Below are 24,211 nucleotides of genomic sequence, written 5' to 3'. Positions count from 1 at the left end.
GGCTGATTCCCTCCTCCCAGCCAGAAACAGTTAATTGCCAGCTCCAGGCTGCCTCCAGCCCAGCCCTAATCGGCCAGATCTCAGGCGGCCACGCTGGGGCCGCGCGGCAGCTCCAGACCAGGCCCTGGCTGTGCTGAGCAGTGAAGGCATTCTTCCAAGGTAATGATTAAGCCGAGCACCTGGCAAGCTGGGAAGGTGAGCCCTATTCACACCTTGGCCAGGCTGAGGTGGCCTGGACTGGTTTGGGAAGGCAGGGCCCCAGCGTGCACAAGCCCAGAGCTGGCAGCCGCAGCCTCCCGCTGCACACAGACGGCCTGGAACCTCTCGGGCCAGAGCTTCTGCTGCCTGCCCTGCTGGGACCCTGCCTCGCCCCCGGCACCATGAAGCAGCAGGTGTTCTGGACGGGGCTGGAATACACCTGTCGGCTCCTGGGCATCACCACCGCTGCAGGTAAGACCCTGCCTCCCAGCTCTGGTCCCCTGTGTGCTGGGCTCAGCAGACAGGGCTGCCCAGGGGGTGGGCACCAGCCAGTGGGGGATGGGCAGAAACATCTGGCCACATCTTCTTCACTTTCGTCCCCCAAACCCCAGAAACACGGCTCTTCAGGGCAGTGGCAGGTGCAGTGGGATGAGCCTGGGGCTGGGATGCAGGGACATGGTACAGAATCTCTGCTTGGCCACCCACATTCCATGTGACTTTGGGGACCCTTAGCATCGTCATCTGTGAAATTAGTTGAGGGGTACCCCTGCCTTCTTGGGGACTGTTGCGAGGTGGATGGGGGAGACCTGAAGGTGAAAGTGTAAAGGGCCGGGCAAATGTAAGAAATGGATTCCTCTCTGTATGGACATGGAAATGGTCAATGGAGTGCACCTTGTTTTGTTCAAACCACAACCCACTTCATGGAGGGAAGCTGCACTCGGGGATCCCAGGCTTCCCTTAAAGCACTATGGGTTAGGGGAAGACAGAGTTCCCCGTGCTGGACTGCTCTTTCTCACCCAGCCTGATTTGGGGGCTGCTTGACTTGCTGGGACGATGGGTGGTTACAAAAGAACCTGAGCAGCTGTGACCCTGAGTTCTGCCTGCTCACTTCCCCTGCTCGAACCCGGTCCTGAGCCCTGTGCCCCCCGTGTGGTCAGGACCTCTGTTGGGAAAGTGAGCAGGCAGCACTCTGAACCCTTAGCTCTGGGCCCCACTGAACTTTAAGGACCAGGAAGAGACACCCTCTGCTGATCAAGTCCTTGCCTTCCTACTGCTACTCACAATCTTCCATATTCATCTTGGCAAATGGGAGATGGCCCCCAGCTGATCTCAAACAGGGCTAGTCCTGGCCCTGTCACCCGGCGATGCATGGCCTGGGCAAAGCCACCTGGGTGCTCTGGGCTCATGCTTTCTGGTCTTCAGGATAAAGATAACTGGACCTGCTGGCCAGGTGTTTTGGAAGATCAAGGATGCATGAACTGAGCGTAGCTAAGTGGAACTGAGGATGTAAGCCTCTTGAGAGAAGCCCCAGGACATACTTCAGAGCTCCAAGGGGATCTGTGTCATTCCCAAGGTAATATGCTAGCAAACAGACTTTTCTTAACCCTGAGTTAGCACACGGAGGGCTGTCGTCAGTGGTCTAATCCAACCCATCCTGTTACAAAACGGAGCACTGAAGTTCAAATAGGGGTAGTGACCTTGCCCAAGGTCATGCTACAAGTCAGGGGGACAGCCGACCTGGAACCCTGATCCCTCGATTTTTAAAAGGCCAGGACTCTGGCCAAAGAGCTCCCTCTTCCCAGGGTAAGAAGCCCAATGCTGCAGGGGCACTAGAGGGTCTGGAATTGCTCTGCTGAGGGTTCTGGGTAAATGTACAAATGGAGGCCTCAGCTCCAACCTCTGTTAGAACCACCACGTGGCCTGCACCTGGAGGAAAGAGTGCCAAGCCACCTTACCATCCAGCCTGGGGGAGGGAGGTTAGCCCTAAGGGTTTCTATGTCTGGGGTTCAACCCTCTACCACTACTGATCTGGACTTTACCCTGCCATCCTCTAACTCTTGGTTTCCAAATATGTAAAATGCACCCATTTCATTTGTCAGAAATCACAGTGACACTTCTCCCTGTCATACTCTGCCTGGAGGGGAAGGGTCTGCAGCTACACACACATAGCACCCCCCCCCGCACACACACACATACATACTACACACATACAAACTGTGCCTCTGAACCACAACCCTTATTTCTTGCAGAAGGTCACTGTTAATGCAGAGAACGGACCTCCCGCTTGGTTTTGATATAGGGTCCAGGTTAAATACAGGCCACTATATTGCTTTCTAATGACCAGGCTTTCCAGAAATGGTGTTTTGGGGCTTTCTAGAGTGCTAGGAGTAGGTGGGAAGCTAGAAAGAGGGGTGTTAGTCATCTTAGGAAAATCTCGAGTTTCTTTCAGCATCCCTGAACTGCTGGCCTATTTCCAACGTGTAAGATTTACAAATTCCTTATTCCCTTAAGCCTTTTTTTTTTTCCCCTAAAATCCTCTGTTGAAAAGTCCAGGCCTTGTGAATAGGGGCATTGCTGCTGGAGGGGAAATCAGACTTGAGACAGAGGCTGTCACTTTGCAGAAACCCTGGGAAACGTAAAATAACCCTGGTCCCCCTGTGTGGAGGAGTGTGGGTATCCTAGAAACTAGGAAAAGCGTATGACCCAGGTCACCCAGAGTGTCACCTGCAGGGACCAGGCAACTCCTGATCCAGCAGCCCTTCCCAGGTTTCCCTTTCCCTCTGCAGAAGAATCTGAGGCTGTCAGCAGCTCAGAAGGCACCAGGCCCTGGGGACACACACCAGGATGGCAAGCCCAGAAGATGTGGCCAAAGCATGCCCTGTGCAGATGCTTCTTGGCTAAGCTCAACTCTTTTTCCCCATTCAGCCCCTCTAAATGAAGCTCCACTAGGATGTCCAGGGATCCCACAGGCCACTGCTGTCCCACCCCCACAACCAGCCCACACCACAAGTGGACACAGAGTATTGCCACTGCCAAACAAGGGTACACAGGCTTCGCAGATTTCCCCCCAAATAGAAGTGTTTTTAAATTTAGAAAATGAGACTATTCTTGCCTTTGGATCAGTCATAAAGTTGCCAGATCATCACAGACCCGTTCCTCCTCATTTACCATACACTTGGCTAGCATCATTCATTTGTACCCCTTTCCTGGCCAGGGAAGGCATTGGGAGTCCCTCTTTTGCTGAGATGTGTCACCAGACACACAGACACACATGTGACTGATTGAGACCACCCTGTCAGTCAAGTGCCCCCACCATCGGTCCATCCTGACCAGGCACAGCCTCAGGCAGGTGGGGTCATGGCGAGAGTGGATAGAGTTACACTGAAACAAAGGAAGGTTGACCAAACACTTCCTAAATCTAAAGACTGGCATTCTTTTTATCTGCAGAATTATATGATCGATTTTATTGAATCAAAGATTCATTAAATTCTACAGTACTTAACAACTTTCAAAAGTTTCACACACATGATTTCATATAGTTCCACAATAACCCTTTGTGTTTCTTCACCCTTCTGTCTCCCCACTGGTAACCACTCATTCGTTCTCTGTATCTGTAAAGTCACCGATATTTAATCCAACTACTCATGCTCTGTCTTTGAATGATTACCAAGCATGCTTTGATCAGCACCACCATGACTATCTCCAGCCAAACTCACTCCTGGACCTCATCTGGGGACAGAGAAATCTGCACACACTTCCAGAGGGAATTATCACAGTAGGACCTTCCATGTATGTGTCCAGAGATACGTGACTGACAACAAACTCGAAAGTCAATTATTAATTAAAGTCACTGCCACAGACTTACCAGTGTCCATGAGGACCAAGCGCTGAGCTAAATCTCATTTTACAAATAAGGAAGTGAAGGATTAGAATGTTCAGGTAGTTTGGTTAAACAGCCAGTGAATAGCAGGTCTGGTCTTCCCAGATGGCACAGTGGTAAAGAATCCGCCTGTAATTCAGGAAACATGGGTCTGATCCCTGGCTCAGGAAGATCCCTTAGAGGAGGACACAACAGCCCACTCCAGTATTCTTTCCAGGAAAATCCTATGGACAGAGGAGCCTGGTGGGCTACAGTCCATGGAGTTGCAAAGAGTCGGGCATGACTTAGCAACTGAACACACAAGCAAAGAGCAGGCCTGGGGTTGGAGACCCGGTCTGCCCAGTCACAGGGCAGTGATGCAGTGGAACAAAAGATCTGGAAGTCCATCTAGGATTCATTTAACTGGCAAACACTGACTGAGTTCCCACTTTGTGCAATGTAGGCACGTGGATTAGGACGGTATGGCCTCTAGCCTAGAGAAGTACGTCTAGGGGCTGTCAGCACACATCTCCCAAGAAGACACCACACAGCCAACAAGAAAATGAGCTGGACTTGAGATAAAGCCATTTTAAGCAAATCTTGCTTATCACAAATCAATGTGGGATCAACCTGGGGTCACTTAGGAATTTTGTGACCCATTAACCTCTTCTCTACGTAAACGACAGAGCTGCATTCCTGACAGCCCCATGCCTTGCACAGCCCATTCAAATGGAGACTTGGCTTATTAATATAGACCAGGATAAAGGAAGCATTTAAACCTAGATGTTCTCATTATTTTTTAAAGAGTACAGCAAATGCATAGTCTGACTTTAGTCCTATTTAAAACCTTTGGAAGAAAGACAACTGATGCTTCTGAGACAATCATCTTGGGCCCTTCATACTAATATCCGCTCTTCTTAAATGTATGTCCCTGTGACTTTCTCCTGCCACCTAGGGAAGCTTCATGCACTCCAACAATCTGCAGGTGGATTTATTACCCAAGCAAGACCTTATTGTTTTCAGATCTTCTAAGTGGATGTAAACTGTTTTCCACTCTGATTATTCCAGTGAGCAAATGAAATATTCCCATCTTTGTTCCACCCTCCTACCATTGGGAGATAATAAATTTGATTCAAGTATTTCTCTCTTTACTTCTTCATGCCTGTGACCTCCTTATTAGGGGCTTCCCTGGTGGGTCAGACAGTAAAGAATCCTCCTGCAAAGAAGGATACCCAGGCTCGATCCCTGAGTTGGGAAGATTCCCTGGAGAAGAGAATGGTTACCCACTGCAGTATTCTTGCCTGAAGAATTCCATGGACAGAGGAGCCTGGTGGGCTATAGTCCATGGGGTCACAAAGAATCAGACATGACTGAGCAATAGACACTTTCACGTCACTTTCCTCCTTCATAGAGTTAGAACAAAAAATTTAGAAATCCACCTAAGACTCTTTTATCTGGAAAATATTGGCTGAGTTCCCACTTTGCACAATGTGGACACATAGATTAGAATGGTATGACCTCTAACTTAGAGACCTCTATGATCTGACCAGGGAGACAAGCTAGTAAATACATATCCCAGTGCCTAGCTCTGAAGCATAGTATTTGGGAGGGTGAATCTGTGTCCCTCTCTACCACTTACTAGACATATGACCTTAGGCATGTCACCTAATCATTTTAAATGTCAGTTTTCTCACCTATGAAATAAGGATAACAAGTTCATCTGCCTTCTGGGGTCACGAGCATCCAATGAAACAATGACTAAAGCAGCAAAATTCATGGCACATAGATTCTCACTCAGTTCAGTTCAGTTGCTCAGTCGTGTCCGACTCTTTGAGACCCCATGAACGGCAGCACTCCAGGCCTCCCTGTCCATCACCAACTCCCGGAGTTGACCCAAACCCATGTCCATCGAGTCAGTGATGCCATCCAGCCATCTCATTCTCTGTCATCCACTTCTCTTCCTGCCCTCAATCTTTCCCAACATCAGGGTCTTTTCCAATGAGTCAGCTCTTCGCATGAGGTGGCCAAAGTATTGGAGTTTTAGCTTCAGCATCAGTCCTTCCAACGAACACTCAGAACTGATCTCCTTTAGGATGGACTGGTTGGATCTCCACGCAGTCCAAGGGACTCTCAAGAGTCTTCTCCAACACCTCAGTTCAAAAGCATCAATTCTTTGGCATTCAGCTTTCTTCATAGTCCAACTCTCACATCCATACATGACCACTGGAAAAACCATAGTTTGACTAGACAGATTTTTGTTGGCAAAGTAACGTCTCTGCTTTTTAATATGCTGTCTAGTTTGGTCATAACTTTCCTTCCAAGGAGTAAGCTGCCATATGGAAGAGTGAGAGAGCAGATAAATTCTCTTTGAATACAAGAAAGCATAAGAATCAAACACTTGAACCAAATAATTTGACTTGAAACCAAGACCTAGAAGAAATTTCTTTTGTGGGTTTCTACTAGAAGGATGTTATTCTGCATCAAGGTCAATATCGTCAGCAGTATCAGTGAAAGTCTGTAGGGTCCTTCCATGTAAAGGATGTCATCAGCAAAAGGCAGTATACTGTCCCAGGTGGTTTCTTAACCTTGAATCTTATAACCCTGAAGGAAGAATTAATACTATGCTACATAGCCCTTCCAGAAATTTGAAAAGGAGGAGATGGTTCTCAAGTCATTCTACGAACTAGCATTATTGTGTTATCAAAACTAGACAAAGAAATCACAAGACCACTGGTGGCCCAGTGGTTAAGACTCTGTACTTCCAGTGCAGGGGGCACGTGTTCATTCCCTGACAAGGCAGATGCCACATGGTGTAGCCAAAAAAAAAAATTTTTTTTAAGGATACCCACAAAGAAAATGATTCAAAACAGGTTAGACTTAAATGTAAAACCCAAGACTATAAAACCTCCAGACAATACGATAAAACCTTAGTAATGTGTTAGGCAGAGATGTTTTTAGGTACAATATCGAAAGTTCAATTCATAGAAGAACAAATTGATAAATTGCATAACTTCAAACTTAAAAACATCACTCTTGAAAATATAATGTTAAAAGAATGAAAAATAAATCAACAGAGACACGATGATAAATAAGCACATGAAAAAATATTCCACATCAGTAGTCATTAGGAAACTGCAAATCAAAACCGCAATGAGATACTATCACATACCTATTGGAAAGGCTAGAATTAAAAAGACTTACTATAACAAATGCTGAAGTGTTGGCAAGGATGTGGAACTCTCATACACTACTGATGGGAATTTAAGATGGTATACTCACTGTGGAAATGGTTTGGCAGGTTCTTTAAAATTTAAACATACATCTACTGCATGATCCAGGCATTTTGCTTCCAGGTATTTATCCAAGAGAAAAGAAAGTCTATGTTCATACAAAGATTGTACAAAAAAACTCATAATATCTTTATTTGTAATAGCCCAAACTAGAAACAACCCAAGTACCAATCAACAAATAAGTTATAAACCAAAGTGTATATCCACACCACTCAGCAATAGAAAGGCATGAACAATTGATACTACAATATGAATAAATCTCAGAATAATTATGATGAATAAAAGTAGATAGCAAAAAAGGAGTACATCTTGTATGATCCCATTTGTATAAACTTCCATAAAATGCAAACTAATATCGAGTGACAGAAAACAGATTAGTGGATCCCTGGGAGTGGGAACAAGGGTGCCCAGGTGGCACTAGTGATTAAGAACCCACTTGCCACTGCAGGAGACATAAGAGACACAAGTTTGATCCCTGGGTTTGGAAGATCCCCTGGAGGAGGGCACGGCAATCCACTCTAGTATTCTTGCCTGGAGAATTCCATGGACAGAGGAGATGGAAGTAGGCTACGTTCCATAGGGTCTCAAAGAGTCAGACACAACTGAAGCGACTTAGCCAGAATGTATGCAAGGGAGTGGATACAAAGGTGGGAGGATAGGATTACAAGGACACAAGGAAACTTTGGGGGTGAAAAATATGTTCAATATCTTGAGCAGAATAATAGTTTCCCTGGTATATACATATATTAATACTTAGCAATTGCACATTTTAAATACATGCAGTTCATTTCATGTTAATTACACCACAATAAGGCTGTTTTTAGTAGTAGATGTGTCAGCTATCTATTGCTAAAATAATGCTGTTACTTCAAAACCTTAGACATACAGCATAAGCTTTTTGTGTGTGTGTCTGCAAGGCATGCAGAATCTTAGTTCTTGGACCAGAGATCAAACCCACATCCCCCGCAGTGGAAGCATAGTCTTAACCACTAGACGGCAAGAGAAGTCCCCAGAAATAAGCTTTTATGGTTCACACATCTGGGTGAGTAGGCTAGGAGGCTCTGCTTATGTAGACTGAGTGCACTCACCTATCTGAGGATCAGACAGCTGTTGGTTCATCTAGACTCGCCTTCGCTTGGTTGATAAGGCCCCTCGTGCTCCAGCAGGCTGGCATAGACACATGCCTATGATAATGGCAGGGACACGGGAGGGTAGGTCCAGTTCCCAAGTCCGTTTCACATCTGTGCTTGCCTGTTACCTGACAATCCTGTTGTCCAAAGCAAGTCACACTGCTGAGCCCAGATTCAAGGGGTGAGGAAACAGACTTCTCTTTAGTGCAAGGGACAGCATTGGCATATAACAAAGGGTGTGGATACCAAGAGGATGAAGACTGGGTAGGCATCACTGCAACCTGCCAAGGCACTTTGGTCAATCTACAAAGCCAGACAAAATATACTCTCTTGGATGGTCCACTATAGTCTAAGACAGAGAATCTGGTGGAGAAAGAGGACCCTCTTGCCTTCAGGACATTCTCCCTAAACAGGCATGTGGATGCTGATGGAGGGCTCTAAGGACCACCCTATACTCTAATCTCTTCTAACTGAATATCTAAAATTTTCTTCTATAAAATCTTGGCCTCTTCTCATAGTGTCTCTGAACCCTGGTTCCTAGGTGTCTGTTGAATGGCTCTCAACCACCCAAGTAAACTCCCCCACCATACTTAGAATCTGCCACAACTCCTTCTAAGTTAAGAAGCTTGCAACCACTACCTTACTGTCTCACTGGATTCTCAGCAGCTAGTTCCTGCATCTCTGGGTTCTTAGAAATGGTGCAGATTTAGCTTTCAGGTCTACAGTCAGCTGTGACCCCTTCTGAACCATCCCCAGCCATTGTCATCAGATCAGTGTTCCCCTACCAGAGATGTCCCTACAGACATTAAGACAGACAGCAGGAGATATGCCATAGCTGTGGATGAAGAAAATCAATAAATACAACGTGGGGTGTTAAGAGGTACCTTCAGCAGCAGTGAGTATGACCTTCTCCCTCAACTCCCCGGCCATCCAGGGCCAAGACCACTGCCTGGCATGGAAAGTCAGTGAGCACGGTCCCTAGTGACCTCTGAGAAGTGTCCTCTGTTCTCACCAGGACACCACACTGAATGCAAATACAAGTGAAAGTGTCAATCACTCAGCCGTGTCCAAACCTCTGTGACCCCATGGACTGTAGCTCACCAGGCTCCTCTGTCCACAGGATTCTCCAGGCCAGAATACTGGAGTGGGTTGCCTTTCCCTTCTCCAGAGGATCTTCCCAGCCCAGGGATTAAACACAGGTCTCCTGCATTGCAGGCAGATCCTTTACTGTCTGAGCCACCAGGGAAGCTTGCATTGAATGCAAGACAGGAGTCAAAACTCAACCCAGTGGCTGAGTCAAAACAGATAAGCTTCAACCCGCCATGACGCTGGCCCTGAAGCAAAGGAAGCAGAGATCAGAATTTGTGGAGACAGCCTCTTAGCCTTAACCCTAACCCAGACAGGCCCCGTCCTCAGGAGCACATGGACAGTTAGCAGGATGCACAGAGAGGCTTACACGTGAGATGTAAAGGTAGATGGGGCTTTGGACCATTTATATCAATTGAGACTGCAGAAGGGATCTGCGAGACACGAAAATCAATGAGCAACATTAGTATACAGAGAAGAGCTCTTGAGCCACAATAAAAACATGTATTAATGGAAGGAAAGGATGAGAATAAACCCTCCCCTTTCCCCATGGCTACAGATGGGAATGCCCTGCCTCTCCTAATAATGCTATTAACCATCAACTACATTTGCACAACACTCTATAATTTACTAAGACTGAGGCTCATAGCCAGTTATGCATGTTTTATGATCCTCATTTTCTGGAATAGGAAGCAGACAAGGGAGTTACCATTTGTGTGAGGAACCGGATTCTGCTTTTCTGATCAAGCCTCCCATTCTCTTTGCCGCAGCCTAGCACACGCACCCACAATTCTGTCCAACCACACTCTGGGACCAGGGCTTTGAAATGCCTGGAAAGATGCTCTGCTGTGTGTCTGGCCCAGGCCTGCACCACAGGTCTAGAATCTCTGATCCCTGCTAAGGCTGATTAGAACAAACAGCTCAGGACAGCAACTCAGAAGAAAGCCCTGGCCTCTGGGAAAAGAAAATACTGTACTGTGGTTGGACACAGCCCAGACAAGAGTGAAAGAAACCAGAGGCCAGGGGATGAGAAGAAGAGGCCAGGCTTGTCCACAGATGCTGATTATAACAAGACTCCAGGAAAGATGCCTCCCAAGAGACTGTGAGAGGAAGTGAGATGGAGGGGTGGGATGGGCTGTGTCGGGGTGGGCTTGTAAAGTGGTTCTGTTGGGCTGGGACCAGGGCAAGAAGATCCTACAGGATGGGTGACTGGAAGGGATGGAAGGAGTCTAAGGCCCCTCAGTGGGAATGTAAAAGCCCACATACCACTCTGCCCAGCACCGCTACCATCTGCAGCACAAAGGACGATGCAACTCAGAATCAACTGTTTTGGGACAGGTTTTTCTTATAGAGATGTTATTATAATGAAGTCTTGATTCAGGAGACATGATGGCATTTGTCCCCCATATTCATTCTCAAATCGTGAGCTCTTCTGTCCCCATCCCCAGCTCATGGCGAGAGCCACAGCATCATTTGTTGGGGTGAATGGCTGATGTAAGTTGGCCCATTTACTCAGAGCCAGAGCCTGCAAAACCACAGAAGATGCGATGGAAGCACAGTCTAGGAATAGCTGCTGGGAGACACCATGCAGCCTGGGCAGGCAGCGGCCAGGCAGAAGCAGGGTCAAGACCACAAGCAGACAGACTGGTACAGAGGAAAGGAAAAACTTCACATTGATCAGCGTTGCCTCGGTGTCAATGGTCTGCCTTTGAGAACATGAGCCCCAAAACTAAGAGAATCAATCAGGGGAACCCTTGGCCCCAGTGTCAAAGGGCCTCATAAGCCTCCCGTGAGAATCCGCTACGGACCTCTTGGCCTGAGGGGTCGTGCTCCCAACTCCAGCCCCCTGCCTACTCCTCCAACCAAAGGACGTTCCTCTGTCACTGGGCTGGAAGAACTAGCATGCTTATTGTTGGTTGAGAGCTCTTGGAAGGGCGACCTCACTTCCCTTGCTCCAAAATGGGCTACCTGGAGGCTGGGAGAGCTGAACAGGCCTGAGTTAGAGGGAGGAAGACGCTGGTGTGTCTGGACCACCTGACGTCTCTCAGCACAAAACCCATTATTTTCCAAATCCAAGAAACAACTCTGGGAGATATAACTAACTCTACACATTCTACACATGGCAAACCCAGATCAGATGGGCTAAGTGCGGGCATGTGTACTAAATCTCTTCAGTCACGTCTGACTCTTTGTGACCCTATGGATCTAGCCCACCAGGCTCCTCTGTCCATGGGATTCTCCAGGCGAGAATACTGGAGTGGGTTGCCGTGTGCTCCTCCAGGGGATCTTTCCAACCCAGGGATCAAACCTTCATCTTTTATGTCTCCTGCATTGACAAGCAGGTTCTTTATCACTAGTGCCACCTGGGAAGCCCCATGGGTTAATTACCTGTCCACAATTACCCACTCAGAACCAGAATTACAACCCAACTCTTTTTCCTATTGTTATTCTCATTTTTTAAATTTTCTTTTTCTGTTTTGGCCTCACCATGCAGACCTTAGTTCTGCAACCAGTTCTCAAACCCATGCCCCCTGCACTGGAAGTGCAGAATCTTAACTGCTAAGCCGTCAGGAAAGTCCCTGTTATTCTCTCCTTTTTTTTTTTTTTTTTTTTGGTTATTCTCATTTTTTAAGCTATAAACAAGCACTGCCTCTAGCTGCTGCTGCTGCTAAGTCACTTCAGTCGTGTCTGACTCTGTGTGACCCCATAGATGGAAGCCCACCAGGCTCCCCCGTCCCTGGGATTCTCCAGGGAAGAGCCCTGGAGTGGGTTGCCGTTTCCTTCTCCAATGCATGAAAGTGAAAAACGAAAGGGAAGTTGCTCAGTTGTGTCTGACTCTTAGTGACCGCATGGACTGCAGCCTACCAGGCTCCTCTGTCCATGGGGTTTTCTAGGCAAGAGTACTGGAGTGGAGAGCCATTGCCTTCTTCGCACTGCCTCTAGAGTGTTCCTGAAACGCCCCTTTGACTACTGATGCTCTGTTTAAAGACATCAAAATAGCTCTCCATGTGCCAAAGGGTTACAAGTTAAGGAAAGGGACTGAGTTCCCAAGAACCTCTCCTGCCATCTGCTGGTCATCCACCAGGAGCCAGTGCAAATGTACAAAGACTACGGAGGTGAATGAAGGCCCTGCTTCACCCCAGAGGTGAACAACCAGAAGCATCGCCTTGGACAGACGGTCCCTTCCCCCAGGCCCTGGGTGGGAAGATCCTTACCTGGGCTGGGCTGTATTCTTGTGCCAGAAATTGGTGATTTCATTGAGCCCCTGTGATGTGCTTGGCATTAATTAACTCATTGAGTCCTCAGAGAGATCAGCAGAACGATTAGCTGGCAAATGTGAAACTGAAATGCAGGATCTGACTTAGACATCCACGATTGGTTGGCTGATTGGTTGGTTTTACTTACACTCTCTATGACTCCATCACCTCTTGCATAAAATAAGGGTAACATAGTACTTTCACATAAAACTGTTGTAAGGACTAAACAAGTTGTGTGGTATGCTAAGTCGCTTCAGTCATGTCCAACTCTTTGTGACCCAATGGACTGTAGCCCCCCAGGCTCCTCTGTCCATGGGATTCTCCAGGCAAGAATACTGGAGTGGGTTGTCATTCCCTTCTCCAAGGGATTTTCCTGACCTAGAGGCACTTTGGAAGCCCCTTAAATAAGTTAATAAATGCTAAATGCTGAAAACAGGACAGAAAACATAGTGAAAACTAAACACACGAATATTTGCCTGCATAACACACACACACACACACACACACACACACAGGTCCACAGTGGAAACCAGGAAATGGTCCATTGCCTGGAGGTAGACTTCTCAATTTTGTTTTGTAGATCCTTTACTTTCTAGATGTGTCCTTGGGAGAACTACACAAGGTCGCTGAGCCTCATCTCCATCCCTGTAAAAGGGGGCATACAGAACTCCCTGAGTCGCGGGGCTGCTGGCAGGACCAGGACACGTACAACCATTGTGTGTAATCCACTGAGTGCTCTATAGGTTATGTTAACACTGCAGAGGGCATGAAGCTGCAGGGTATCCCTGACTCTTAACCTGGGACAAGCCAGAAGGCAGCTAGAACTTGACGAGGACAGAGGCACTCTAGCCCTCAAGCACAGGGCGCACTAGAACCCAATCCCTAAGGATACATTGCTATCCCCTTCCTAGATGGAAGAGCTCTGTCCCCTTCTCCCTAAAGTACTTCTGCATCCCACCACGAAGTAAGGGGTGGAAGTGCTGGCGGCTAAGTGAGGGACTGAACCCTGCATGTCAAAAGTCAGAATTTCTGCAGTGGATCAAGAGCTCAGGTCACCCAAGTATGGGAGCTTACACAGGGAATCCACCAGTGAAAAGGGGAGGCATCACTGCCCAGGGAAGCAGCCCCCAGTGCAGCAGAGACAAACGGCCACGCACCGGCAGCTGAGAACAGCCCAGCCCTAACTCTCCGGGGAGCAGACGAGGTGAAGTCACCATTTGGCAAATACCAGTGTGGGTCATCAGAGCCTACCGAGAGAAATGTAGGGTGCATGGTCTGTAACATAGGATGCAAGGACTGTAATGTAGGGTGCATGGACTGTAATCAGGTAGGGCCAGAAAGAGATCTGATTCATGGGTCCCTACGGTGGGAAGAACATTTCCAGACAACCTGCATGCTGTCTGTGGCGTTTCTTCCTCGGGCAAATGGGTTGGAGACACGGCTGGTTGAGTGAAGCCATGAGAGTGAGGAGACAGCCAGGACCCAGCAAGTCTGCAGAGCTGGGTCTGAGATGGATTCACCCCGGACAAATGGGAGTTCAAGTATTTGAGCCCAAACACCAGCTGCCAAGAAAAGATAGGAGGCGAGATGAGGCTGAGCCGCATCTTGTTTCTGAGCAAAACCCCACAGACTTCATCAGCACTGGGTCCAAAACGATGAGCCAAGAGTGTTCGATGCAACCGCCAAGCCAGCAAGTGAAAACGAGGATATGGAAACAGCAAGAACAGCAATCTGGGCAAGGGAAGGGGGTGAGGGCAGGTCCCACGGCCAAGCACTGAGGCCCAGACACACAGCACCCATAGGCCTACAGGATGATGAGGGCCCTTGAAGCCAACCCACGTTGAGGATAGCTGTGGAGCCTGGGGCTCAGGGCCTGTCTGTGGGCTGTTTCCGGGGGCACTCAGGGTGGCAGCATGACCAATGTGGAAGAGGACAGATATCTTCTCTGGGGAGGCTGGATTAAAAGGTCTCTGGGCTTCTGCATAAATCCCCTCCAGTTCCCAGAGACCAATCCAGAAGTTTCCTTGCCCTCCTTCCCGGCCACAGCTCCCTGTGCCACATGGAGAAGAGTTCCCCTGGCTCCCAGTGCCCAGAGGATGGCTCACTCCATGGACAAGGAGCTTCCACAAGGCACTGCCATGGCTGGAGCACCCGGACCCATCCTTCCCTCCTCTTCTTCCTCCCTTAGTGCTGATCGGCGTGGGCACTGAGACCTTCCTCCGGGGACAGTTCAAAAGTCTGGCTTTCTATCTGCTGTGAGTATGTGTGCATGGGCCCCTCCCTGCCAGTATGTTCTATTCCAGCTTACCCCAATCCTTCTGCTGAGATTCACCCACAGCACCTCCCCACATCCTATGCGAGCTCTGTTCTGTCCCAAAGGTGAAAGGAATAGCAGGGGCTTCTAGAATATCCTCTTGTTTGGAAAGGACTTTAGACAGATCATCCCACAAACCGACCAATCAGCATTCCATCCATCCATCCATCCACTCATCCATCCATCCATCCACCCACCCTTCCACCTACCCATCCATCTATCCACCCACCCACTCCTCCACCTACCCATCCATACACCCATCTATCCATCTCATCAATCATTTCTTTATTCATCAAACATTAAGCAAGCTCTTTTTTAGAGAGATGGGAATCAGTTCAAAGAATTCTCTATTTGAGCTCCTCTGTATGCCAAGCACAGTTAAATGTTTTGTTTACATTATGTCCATTACCTTTGACAGAGTTATAGGAGAAGTGCACATTACATAGTCTGTTTTGCAAATTAAAAGAATACAGAGGAGTAAGCAGCTCAGCCCACATCACCAAGCCCAAGACCAGCAGGGCCCAGATTCATCCACCTGGGTCCCTTTAGTTTCTCAACCTCTCTTTCTCATCTGCCAGCTGCCTCTGCAAACGCCCTCTAGTGGGGGGGGGGGGGGGGAACCTGTGCAGCGGTGAGGAGAGCCTGGTTTCCCTTCCCTGCGGGTTCTGACAACCCAGCTTCTCAGCAGGCCACCTTGAGGGACCACCAATCTGCCTGCAGCATCACCAGGCTGCATCCTCCACCCACACCTGCTCCTGTCCACACCCGCCCGCATCACTGTGCCTCCCCAGGGCTGCTCCTCAGAGCAACCTCCTTGGTTTGCTGTTAATACATGGATCACACCCATTAGCTCCCAATCCCATTCTCCCCTTCCGGTCCATTTCCACTCTACCACTTTAGCCACTTAAAACTAGGTCCTTCTGACAATCTTCAGTGAATCCCACAGCCTCCAGCCTACACTCCTTTGTCATCCTCTGGCCTCTGTCTTATTTCTTATCCCTCAGTTTATACCCCAGGAACTTCTGACTCTTTCTCAAACTCACCCATGTCACCTCCCCTCTAAGCCATTACTCCATCCTGTAGAGTGCAAGAGAGCCTTCCCAGTCACTCCAGCATCCCCAGAGCCTGACGTTTTGCCCTGCGTGCCTCCCGAGCCTGGAGCCCCCGCCAGACAGAAGTGACTTTTCCTGGCTCCGAAGGCCCTTCATGTCTTACTGAGCCTGTGCCCGGCCACTGTGCACTGTCTTCCTGGAACCCGGAAGCAGGGCAGGCCTTCCCTCTCCCCCATGGCTGCCTAGTTAGTCCACAGTCCTGGTGACCCTGGGTAGATGGATATGCCTGCCAGTGTCCAAGCAGCAGTGTGTGGGGTCAAGGTGGTCTTCACTGCTGGCCTGTAGGTCCCTCACCTACCTCTGGGCCCCAGCCTCCACCCCACCCCCACTACCAAGGCTCAGCCCAGCCCAGCACAGGGCCTGGCATCCAGGAAGCTCCTAGTGGCTGTTGGCTGGATGGCAGGATTCGGTCAAGAAACTCCCGGTCAGTTGTTCAGCTATACACAGAAGCCCAGGAGGCCAAGGTGCTGTGGGAAAACTCCCAAGGAATGTGAAGAGTGTGTCTGGTCTCCTTCACTTGTCTCCACACAGGTTTACAGGAGCTGCCGTCTCTGTGAGCGAAGGGGCCTACTTTGTGGCTCAGCTGCTGTCCATCTGCTTCCAGTAAGTAGCCTCTGGAGCTCCCCCAATACCCCCAGTCCCAGGCACCCCAGATGCCTCCACCCATGAGCACACGACTGCGAAGTGTTATACTCCCGAAGCAGCAGTGGATGGGTTCCCCTCCCGACCCCACAGTGAGCCCCAGCCCAGACTTGGAAGTGGACTGACACATCCATCAGGGCCTGACTCCACCCAGAGTCTACTTGCAGAGTCATCCTCACCCTCCAGAAACACCCAGTCACCGTACCTGCCATCTGAGTCGGCCACCAAGGGGCAGAACCCCACAGAAGGCCAGCTTGGACCATGCGGAGCTGGGTTTGAGAACTGACTCTGCCTCCTGCCAGGATGCAAGGATGAGTCAGGGCCTTGGCCTCCAGGCCCATTTGTGGGGCAGGACTGCAGACCTTGCAGGGTCTTGGGAGGCCACATGGCCAGAGGCCTGTACCTCTGCCCACTCGTGTTCAGCTCACAGAAGCTGTCATCAGTGTGGCCAAGGACTCGTCCTGGGCCACATTCTCAGAACCTACACAGTTGGGTCTCTAGGCGGTCAGCATGAAGAGTCAGACTTCAAATCCAGCTGTCCTGGTATCTTGCAAGGCCACTGGCTGCCTCCCAGGGTCACCAACGTGAGACAGAAGTCTTCCCCCATTTCTGCTGAACACCACTGCTGAGGGACCCTTGCAGCTTCTCAGGGCAGGGGAGGGTGCTGCCCTCACCCTAAAGGGGCATTTTACCCTCTCGACTTCCTCCGTTCCCACCCTGGGCTTGTCACAAAATAATGACCACCAGGGGGCACCAATGGACCACGGTAGAAGGCTCTGGTCCCACATAACCCAGCCAGACGTTCCTGCAAAGTAAGCCTGGGCTGTGTCCAAAGTCCGCTTCAGGCCAATTCACAGGGTGAAGGAGGGGGATCTAAATGCAAACACTAACTTCCTTTGCAACTTGGAGGAAGCATCCTTAAGGAAACCTGCTCAGCATCAGGCCCACCTGTTGGTCCTTGCGTGCCAGTTTACATAGAAGCCCCTCTAGGCCGATGCCATCTCATGTCTAGGCAAGGCCCCTTTGAGCGGGGTACAGCTGGATTCCAGCCCTGTCGCCCATGTGTCCAGGCCCTTTGTACAATGCACAACCCTCACAACTGTCCCATCCAAGTGTCCCCCGTGCTGCACACCTTCACTGCACTGTGGACTCACAAGGTGCCCCTGGGTCTCCTACTCTTCTTCCCACCGCCTTTGCAGCATCCTGAGAGCATTTACCTTCCTCCGCCTAGACCAGACAGCTGTGGCTGCACGGCCTTTCCAAAAAACTGTTGGAGACCCTCTGGAGAGGCTCGGGCAAGGCCCCCTAACTGTGAAACCCACAGTGAGGAGTTTGCCTCCTGGGAGGAGTTCAACCAGAGGCCACTGCAGAGAACATGGCCATAATGGAACCCAATCCCAGACTCTGAGGGCTTTTTACATTGCTGGGACTTTTCCGGGCGCCTCCCTACTTCCTGCCAATCCTGGACTTCCTCTCCGCAGGTGTCAGCCAGGGTCCCTGGCCTACAGAGCAAGAGAGAAGGCCCACTGGCTGGGCTGCTTCCAGAGGTTCCTGGCCTACATGCTGCTGTCGGTGGCCTGCTTCCTCCACCCTGTCCTGGTCTGGCACGTGACCATCCCAGGTAGGAGCTCCAGGAGGTAGTGGAGGCAGGCAGGCTCTGGCCGAGGGTGGGCTCTGAGCACGAGAGTCTGAATCGCCCTCTCATGGGCCTCCAGTGATGCCGGCTCTAGGGCCCCACTGGTCCCTTCCTGGCATAGATTGTAGGGATGAAGAATTTATCAAGAGGCAGGAACATCCCAGGAAATGCACTTTTCCTGTAAATGTCCAGAGGTTATACCCACAAAAGCAAACTGACCTTTTCTCCCATTCTTATGTGTGATCTGACCTTTCAGAGAGAGCGAGATGATCACTTATCCATCCAAACCTTTGTGTCTCCTTAGCTCCTGCCCATTCAGGTCAGGACTCCTCAGCTGGTTTGAAAGGCACACTAAATGGGACCCCCAAAGGCCCTCAAAACCCCTCTAATTATCCCCCTCTATCCATCCCCCTCTACTCACCCTGTTAGCCAGCCCAGTTTTCTGATTTCAGAATTTGGAAATGGATGCCTCTACCTCCTGCGTTTCAATGAAGCCTTTTTCTGCTGGGACACTTCTCTCTCCTCCCTAGCTGTGAAAACTGCACCCCTCCTCAATACCCATCTAAAATGCCAGAAAGCTGACCGCCTTTGGAAATGAGGTTCAAAGGCAGAGCCTCCTCTTCTTCCCTGTAGTTTCTACCCTAGCCTCTCAGATCTATCCTCACCTCTCAGGGCCACTCCAGGCAACATTCAGTAGAGTCAGACTCAGCATGGCCAAGGTCAAAGTGAGCCACAACCTCCTACCTTTAGAGAGAGTGAGATACACAGGAGGTTCCGGCCCCGGCAGGCAGGAGAGCCACCTTCACCCCTTCCTCTGGACTAGGGGGTGCTCCCAGCAGGAGACAGAGGGGCCTCTAGTTGGAGGCTGCATGAGGGGCCAGGAGGGGAGTGAACACTGTGCCGGCTGCACCCAAAGGGATTTGCAACTTCCTCTGTGTTTACTGGAGGCGGGTGGTAGTAAAGGAGGTTGTCCCCACTCCTTCTATTCCCAGGAAATAGAAGGAAGCTCTGCTCAGCAGTCGGATCCTGATATCCAACGTAGAGTCCAGTTTGCTGAAGGCATTGCAGGTCCAGACACAGCAAGCCATCCCTGAGAGGGAGGCTGAGCACAGTGAAGGGAGAACAGGCAGGAACAACACAAGGGTCAGCTTCCTACACAAAGCGGGTCTCAGGCACAGGGTCTCCTGGCTAATGGTCGTGGTGAAGACCCCAGGATAGACTGGCCCTGCTGACATCTCCTGCTGGCCAGGCATTAGCCTGCCACAGGGTCTGATGTGGGTGTGTGAGGACAAGTTAGGTGTGCAGGCTGGAGCACTGGGGGCCTAAGTGTGGCTGCACAGGCCGCCTGCACAGGGACGGTGGGCATCTGGCTTTTCTCGAGGATGTGTCCAGCATCCTGACCTCCCAGATCTCTCCCAGGCTCTATGCTCATCATCACCGGTCTGGCCTACTTCCTGCTGAGCAAGCGGAAAAAGAGCAAAGCTGCAGCAGAGGCGCTGGCCCCCCCAGAGCAGTACACAGACCCCTCCAGCAGTGTGGTCAGCACCACCGGCTCTGGGGACACCGAGCAGACCTACACCTTCCACGGAGCCCTCAAGGAGGGACCTGGCTCCCTCTTCATCCATGTGAAGAGCATCCTGAAGGGGACAAGGAAGCCCAACGCCCTCCGACGCCCAGACACCCTGACGGAGCTGACTTTGGAGCCGGCTGACTCGCTGGCCAAGAAGAAGCAGGTGCACTTTGAGGACAGCGTGGTGAAAATCATCCCGGCCCTGGCAGAAGGCCCGGACGATGGGGACAGCGAGCCGGAGGAGACCACCTCTGACACCACCCCCATCATCCCGCCCCCCGAGGCCCCACTCTTCCTCTCTTCCCTCTCGAGCCCTGGCCTCTTCTGAGCTGCTCTTTCCAGGCTGGGGGATGCTCAGCAAGGAGTCTGTATAGATATATGGTCCTGCCAGGAATTCTCTGGTGTCCAGGGCCCCTCTGGGGAGCTCAGAGTCTTCACAGGTCAGCTCTTCAGGGGTTACCAGACATCCCCATGGTGGCTGGGCCTCTGGGGCCATTGGGCAGCAGGACAGGTCCTGTGGAGACCATGAGGGTGGCACAGGTGAAGCTCACGCTGCCTCGAGCCCTCACAGGTTCCTCCCTCCTGGACCCAGACTGGAGAAGTCCTTGTGCTTCCCTGAAGGAGATCATCACTCCCACCTCACACAAGGCATCAGCCCAGAAGTCCTGGGGCTTTTTCGGCTCCTGAGCCCGGATCCTACACTCTACACCGTCACAGCCCATCTCCTCTCTGATGTAACATAGCTCCGCAGGCCCAGCGGTGCTCCGGCAGCTTATGCATCTCAAAGGCAGGTGTTGACGACCGCCATGGTCCCGAACTCCAACTGAGAGTGTTCAGGACGGGAAGCAGGGAAGGAAGCCAAGGTGGCGAACCCCCAGGGTGGGAGCGGTGCCGAGCAGTAGGCCGCATTCTCTGCGTGCTCCAGGGCTGGCGCCAGGCAGGGAGTCACAGAGCCACTCAGGGAGACAATGCGGCTCTGTGCTCGCTTCAGGGAGAGCGGGGCTGGGACAGTGATGTTCATTCCAGAAGCATCGCTGAGGGCTCCCTGTATCCCCACCACAAGGGTTCTCAAGATTCCAAGCAGATGATGTAAACTAAAAGAGACTGTGAGCCGACAATCTTCGGCCGTGAATGCCAACATACATGACTAGGCGCCTGCTGTGTGCAGGGGCCACGGGGCGGTGCCTTGGGGACTCACACAGGCTGGAGACACGGCTCTGGGCTGCTTGGTGACTAGTAGCAGAAGAGGTGAGAAATGTATGTTTGTTCAAAATGGGAGAGAAGGAAGGAAGAGCAGGGGAAAGAGGGAAGATAGGAAAGTGGGCAGGAAACAGGCCAGCCCTGTGCCACAGAGCCATGGAAGTGACAGTTAACCCAGAATGAACAAATAAAGTTGAATCAAATATTCAGTTAAGGAAACTGCAATATATGTTTCTAAAAAGTGTTCTCTGATCCTTCAGGTGGTTGCAAGGCAGAACAGATGTGTTATTCTTCATAAGTAATCTTAATTAATGAGCAATTATATTATATAATGCTTCCCATTCATGTGTGTGAGCAAACACTAGGGTTCTGCAGAATAAATCTTAGAGCACATGCTTTGAGGTTTAGGTAAGAAACATTTGCTTATTCTTGTACACTTTTCCATATTCCCTACAAGTTATTTCGCAAATGAATGGAAATAGCCAACCAGAAGCTGGTATCAGTGTGGTGCCTACACGCAGCAGGTGTCCCAAACAAGCAGACTCCTTCCTGGGGACAGGGGTGGGGGGACAGTTCTTCTATAAAACCAAGTGAGAAAGGATTCTCTCATAAGCCCTCAAAGGTGGAAGCTGCAGAGTTGTTTCTTTAGCCGCCACCAAGGAGGAACTTCAGGAGTCACCGTCCGGGGAGAATGAGTAATATGGATCATGGGTATGTGTAGGCAAGGATTGTGCTGGATTCGTAATGGGCCAGGGTTCTCAGGCTGGCCTGCTGTGCACCCAGGGAGCCCAAGTGGGAAGGAGTTAAGGTCCCCACCTGTCATGGGGGGTGGGGGCAGAGGTGATGGGCAGAGACATCCTCACTGCACAGGCCTCTAGAGAACACGATGCTCCTACCCCGTTCTCAGCCCAAGTCAACTGAGCTAGATGGATGACTCGGTCTCAGTAAGCATCTGGGAAGCACAATCTCAGAGATTTCAGACCCCATTAGCAAACATCTCAGTTTATTAAGAGATGTTTAATAAACATCTGCTATGGCATTGTTCGTGAGGTGGGCACTGGGAGTTCCGGGTGATATTCTGAGACCTCTAGGTTTCCTGGTGGGCTTCTCTGTAAAGAATCTTCATGCAATGCAGGACACCTGGATTTGATTTCTGGGTCAGGAAGATCCCCTGGAGAAGGGAATGGCTACCCACTCCAGTACTCTTGCCTGGAGAATTCCACGAACAGAGGAGCCTAGCAGGCTACAGTCCATGGGGTTGCAAAGAGTCAGACGTGACTGAGCCACTCAACACTAGCAACTCCACACTAAGGCTTCCTGGTGCCTGCTATCAGTAAAGGGAGTCTGCTGCGTATGAAACATTAGAGGCTTAGGTGATTATGAACTTACCTAGGTTAACAAGCTAAAGTTCTTCAACACTCTTCTTGCTGACCCCACCCTACCCTTCAAAACAGGCTTGGATGAGGTCATTCAATAGACCAGAGCCCTCATCTCTGTCAACGGACCAGGCAAGAAAGTAGCACTTCCCTCAAATGCAGGCAAGCACCACGTCTCCATCTGATTCTCAATCCAAAACACTAAACCACATCCTTATCTACTGCTGTCCTTACGAAGATGTCCTGACTTCCATCTCACTGAGAAACAAAGACTAGAAGGGCTGACCTTTTGGTAGCCTGCCCCACTTTCTCAGCAGAAGGCAGAGCAGACATAGTGTAGATGCAGAATAGAACTATTGGACATGCAGCACTGGGCTGAGGTGGGGGGAGCAGGGGGGGTTGGGAGGCAGTGTTCTTAAATCTGCCCTTAACACGTTGACTGACCTCTGCCAAGCCCCTTCACCTCCCTGGGTTCCAGGATCCCCTATTAAGTAGGAATAACAGCACTTCTCTCAGAATAGGTGCAAAGTCTTCCCAGAAAATGGGGAAAGTGCTTTTTCAGATTACACATCGCCCAAGTCGGTGTGAGTGCTTGTTACTGTGGGTCCCGCAGTGAGAAAACATCAGCAAGGCTTGTCTCCGGGGCACAGCCAACGCAGATCTCAACTCCAGATTCCAGGGCTTGAGCCTGGAGAGGGTGTAGACACCATGCTCCAGCTTCGACAGAAAGCCAAAGCAGAACCCCAGTAACGCGGAGCCATGCTCTAGGGTCAGTGGGAATGGGAGGTGACCTAGTATTCTAGTCTCTCCTATTAGTACTAAAGGATTATTTTTTAATTTTTAAAATAGCTTTATTGAGATATGGTTCAAGTATCACACAATTCACCAAAGTGTATAATTGAATGCTCTTTGTTATATTCACAATCGGGTTTACTACAACCTAAGATAATATATTTTTATCACCCCTACAAAATGTCTGTTACTCATTAGCAATTATTCCCCACCCTACTCCACTCCTACCCTAAGCAACCATGATCTACTTTCTGTGTTTTTAGGTTTTCCTATTCTGGACATTCCATGTAAATTGAATCATATGATATGTGGTCTTTTGTGAGTTGCCTTATTCACTTAGCATAATGTTCTCAAGGTTCATCCATGTCGTAACACATATTTTACTTTATTCCTTTCCATGGCTGAACACTCCTATATGGATATACAACTTGTGTTTATCCATTCATCTCTTGATGGGCTTTTGGGTTATTTCCATTTTGTGCCTATTATGAATAATGCTGCTATGAACATCCTCATGTACAAGTTTTAGGGTGAACATGTATTTTCATTTCCCTGATATATACGTAGCTGTGGAATTGCTTGGTTAAGTGGTAAATCAATGTTTAACACTTTGAGAAACTGCAAAACTGTCTTGCAAAGGGGCTGCATCATTTTACCCTACCATCAACAGTGTATGAGAGTTCTGATTTCTCCATATTCTCACCAACATTTGTTATTGTCTGATTTTTTATTATAGTCATTCATAATTATGGTTATGATATGCATTTACTTAATGACTAGTGAGTTGGGGCAACTTTCCATGTAATTATTGACCATTTCTATACCTTCTTGAGAAACCCCCATTCAAATGGTTTGCCCTTTTTTAAATTGGACTGTTTGTCTTTTTATTGTAAGAAAAGAGCTTTTAATATATTATGGATACTAGACTTTTACCAGGTATGAAATGTCAAATATTTTCTCCTATTCTG

The 24,211-nt window shown here is 49.6% G+C and overlaps 1 protein-coding gene across 1 annotated transcript; it reads left to right on the top strand.

Moving 5' to 3' along the window:
* TMEM72 (transmembrane protein 72) lies at positions 1-24,175 on the top strand. The gene is made up of 5 exons (XM_020898919.2): positions 1-450; positions 14,790-14,856; positions 16,559-16,630; positions 18,151-18,290; positions 19,725-24,175. The coding sequence occupies exons 1-5, from the start codon at positions 381-383 to the stop codon at positions 20,201-20,203; spliced, it is 828 nt and encodes a 275-aa protein (XP_020754578.2). The 5' UTR covers positions 1-380; the 3' UTR covers positions 20,204-24,175.
* The last annotated feature ends 36 nt before the right edge of the window (positions 24,176-24,211 follow it).

The sequence above is a fragment of the Odocoileus virginianus genome, chromosome 7 (assembly GCF_023699985.2).
Source record: "Odocoileus virginianus isolate 20LAN1187 ecotype Illinois chromosome 7, Ovbor_1.2, whole genome shotgun sequence".
NCBI lineage: Eukaryota > Metazoa > Chordata > Mammalia > Artiodactyla > Cervidae > Odocoileus > Odocoileus virginianus.
Note: the sequence above shows the minus strand (reverse complement) of the source record. Positions and strands in the feature narration are given on the sequence as shown.

What these genes read in the sequence shown, in the direction of transcription:
- TMEM72 (XM_020898919.2), top strand. Translation starts at nt 381, where the DNA reads ATGAAGCAGCAGGTGTTCTGGACGGGGCTGGAATACACCTGTCGGCTC. An exon ending in GGGCATCACCACCGCTGCAG is followed by an intron (nt 451 to 14,789) that starts GTAAGACCCTGC and finishes TTCCTCCCTTAG; the next exon opens with TGCTGATCGGCGTGGGCACT. An exon ending in CTGCTGTCCATCTGCTTCCA is followed by an intron (nt 16,631 to 18,150) that starts GTAAGTAGCCTC and finishes TCCTCTCCGCAG; the next exon opens with GTGTCAGCCAGGGTCCCTGG.